General features: G+C 35.4%; 1 protein-coding gene across 1 annotated transcript; it reads right to left on the bottom strand.

Moving 5' to 3' along the window:
- Nucleotides 1–445: 445 nt before the first annotated feature.
- LOC134262358 (uncharacterized) lies at nucleotides 446–2,152 on the bottom strand. Its single transcript, XM_062744731.1, has one exon. It carries the CDS (start codon nucleotides 2,150–2,152, stop codon nucleotides 446–448), a length of 1,707 nt encoding a protein of 568 aa, XP_062600715.1.
- Nucleotides 2,153–3,127: the final 975 nt, after the last annotated feature.

Here is a 3,127-nt window from a genome sequence, read left to right as displayed (position 1 = left end):
TCCCTAATATGTTTTTTTAAAAACCAAATCCAAACATACCAATTGATTCAAAGAATTGCTATTAATTATGAAAAATGCATTAGTATGGTGTGCTACCACATGTAGATCAATAAATTGCATTTTACGTTTGTGAATGAAATTTAATGAACGTTCAGAATGAAAAATGCATGGTAGCTGGATTTATATTGAAATATCCTATATACAATTCTTGTTCATGACGTCACTTAAAGCAACGTCAAATTATCGCAACGTTAACGTAAACTATGCTACCTTTACAGATATATGAAACATAATATAATTAAAGCTCTTTTATCCTATAGTACATGCAAATATTGATAATTTTGTAAAAATATATACTCTGCGAAAGAACTTGGAGGAATATTATTAATTTTGACACGGGGCCAAATTTTGAGACAAGTGAACCAGGTCCTTTGAAGAATAAGAATCACTGAAGGTACTTGTACACTGTCACCATTGGCATATTATTTATTCCAAGATAAATATTATTCTCATCATCCACACACACACTGAGGGGTACAATATGAAATTGCGGTTCGAGTAGTGTCGATAAGAACTGACCGTCCTGATCAAGGAGGACGATAGTGTACTGATCACATACTAGGATATGACCGTAAGCATCAGTACAGATTCCAAAGGGTTGGAAATCTGGCTTCTGATCTGTGAAGGAGAACGTTAACTCCTGACCTATGTAGGAGAATCTGTGTTGTCCTGTTTTATCGACCACCACTACAGTCTTTTTATCGTAGTCTGATGTACAGATATCTCCATTGATGTTTTCTGTTATGTAGTGTGGATTACTATACAGACTTTGTCCTTTGTTATCCCACTGTATGTTCTGTAGTTCTTTTCCTTTCTTGTTGTATCTGGTGACTTTAGCCTCTTTCCCATTTCTCATCCCAACAAGTATATCCTTGGTGATGTTGGACGAGTATACACTCCAAGGTTCCCAGTCTTTCGTTTTAATCATTTTTGAGATTTTGTTATCCATAGTTATTCTATTGACAACTTTCTTGTAATAGTCTGTAAAGATCAGATCCCCGTCTTGTGTCACTGTGTGATAACCCTGTCCACCACTGGTTTGTATCATCTGTAGCTGATTCCCTTGTAGATCTGTTTGGACAAGATTACCTCCACTATTACTGACCCAAAGTCTGCCTGATTTGTCTAGCGATAGGTGGACTGTTTCGTAGCCAATACCCGGTACGAAGAAAACCCTGACTTCAGTGAGGCAGAAAGGTTGAATATTTGTAAGTTTCCTTTGTGATGAGTTGATTGGAAATTCTGTATTCTTTATTTTTCGTGGATTTGGTTTTATCTCTGGGATACTTATTTTACCCAGTAATTTGGCAACATCTTCTCTACTGTATTGACCAGCAGTAAATACTGGTGTTACTGGTTTTGTCGTGTCCGGTATTGGTCGGATTTTCATATCCACTAAAGAGAGTGTCAAAGTTAATTTTGTGGGATCTGGTGAGGAGATGAATTCATGGAAATCCTTAATGAGTTTGTTTAGATAAATGATGTAATCATCAAGAGTCTTATCTTGTGTTTTTAAATCTTCTAGCAGCGACTTCTCTATCTGTTCTAGTTGCTTCATGTTCTCAGAGACCACTTTATCTATCAGACTTTTAAGGGACTCTGCTTCAGCCTTCATGGAGGTTCTTAATTTGTCAATGATCTTTTTTATTCCTAAGACATCTTCTTTAATTTCTCTCTGTAAATCTTCAGATGATGGCACAAAATACTCCCTAACTTTATCAATTTCTCCAAGACAGAACGAAAATTTCTCCGCATAAATAAGCTCTAAATCAGTAAAGACATGACCCCGATGTTCTTCAGTGGTGGCACACTTGGAACATAAAGGAATTTTACATTCTTCACAGAGAAGATCTATATCCTTTGTAGGATGGATATCACATTTCTTAACAGGAAGTTGGCGTTTCCGTAGTTGGTATAGGACCACTTCATGGTTTTTCGTTTTTGGATTTCTGAGATGTTCATCTCTACATTGTTTACACATCTGTTGGTGGCAAGGATTGCAGTAAAATTCACAGTTTCTTTCACAGTTTTCAACGCCACACTCTAAAAAGTGCTGGGCTGTTCCTTTTATATCTGGTTTGGACAGGGCCATCTACAGTAATTATATTAGAATTGAATTAATTGATACATTAGCTTTCACACTTTGAAAATAGAAAATATTGCCAAGCAAAATCAAATGAAAGGGATAACACTAGCGAATAATTTAGTTTGAGCATGCCAGATTCAGCGCCATTTCATGCTTGATAGCCTAGAATGAAAGAGATTTTTTTTAAATTTCAGTATGAATATTTGGTTGATTGTTCCTCTTAATTAATTAAGAAACAATTCAAAGGACTTACCCTGCGATATGGTTGACAAAGAACTGAATGTTGTATATGTATTAAAACTTCGGAATTTCCTGTCGTTTACTTCCTGGTGATAATGTAGGTTGAAAAGATACTTAAAAGAGATAAGTCATTCACTTCCGGATTAGACACAAATAGATTCAAGTATCCCCAATGTGCATGAAGATAATATAATTAACTCATGGTTTAAAGAATCACTTTTGCTTTTGAATGAAGATAAAAACTATGAAAGGTTCGATGAAATAAGATTATTTAATTAATATTTACTTTCTGTGCTGCCTGCTGAACAGAGCGACACTTAAGGACCACTTTACCGGCGTCTGTCTAATTTTCTGTCCGTCTGTCACACCCTATATCTCAAGAACTATAAGATGTATGGGTTTGGTATTTTGCTCATAATGGCCTTTGTATTTTACCATGATTTACGTCCTCTTCATCCTTAAATTGACCTCTGACCTGCTTTTTAAAATAGTCACAACGGCGATTTACAACTTGTTTTTTTACGTATGTGGGGTAAGAATATGCTATTTATTAGTATGTGCACTCTTTGTCATAAAACATTTGTGAAATACCAGAGTAAAATTCCCCCTGACCTCGACCTTTGACCAACTGTTGTAAAATATACTGGAGATGGTTTAATTTAACTTACGTCTTTTGAATATAGAAGGGCAGAAATTTGATAATTAGCAATCATGCATGTTTATAACCTCATGGCAATGTAA

Source organism: Saccostrea cucullata, unplaced genomic scaffold (genome assembly GCF_032062105.1).
Source record: "Saccostrea cucullata isolate Sc308-1 unplaced genomic scaffold, CSIRO_AGI_Scuc_v1 ctg11612, whole genome shotgun sequence".
Classification (NCBI taxonomy): domain Eukaryota; kingdom Metazoa; phylum Mollusca; class Bivalvia; order Ostreida; family Ostreidae; genus Saccostrea; species Saccostrea cuccullata.
The sequence above is the reverse complement of the archived record's forward strand: the minus strand, read 5'-3'. Positions and strand labels throughout refer to the sequence as shown.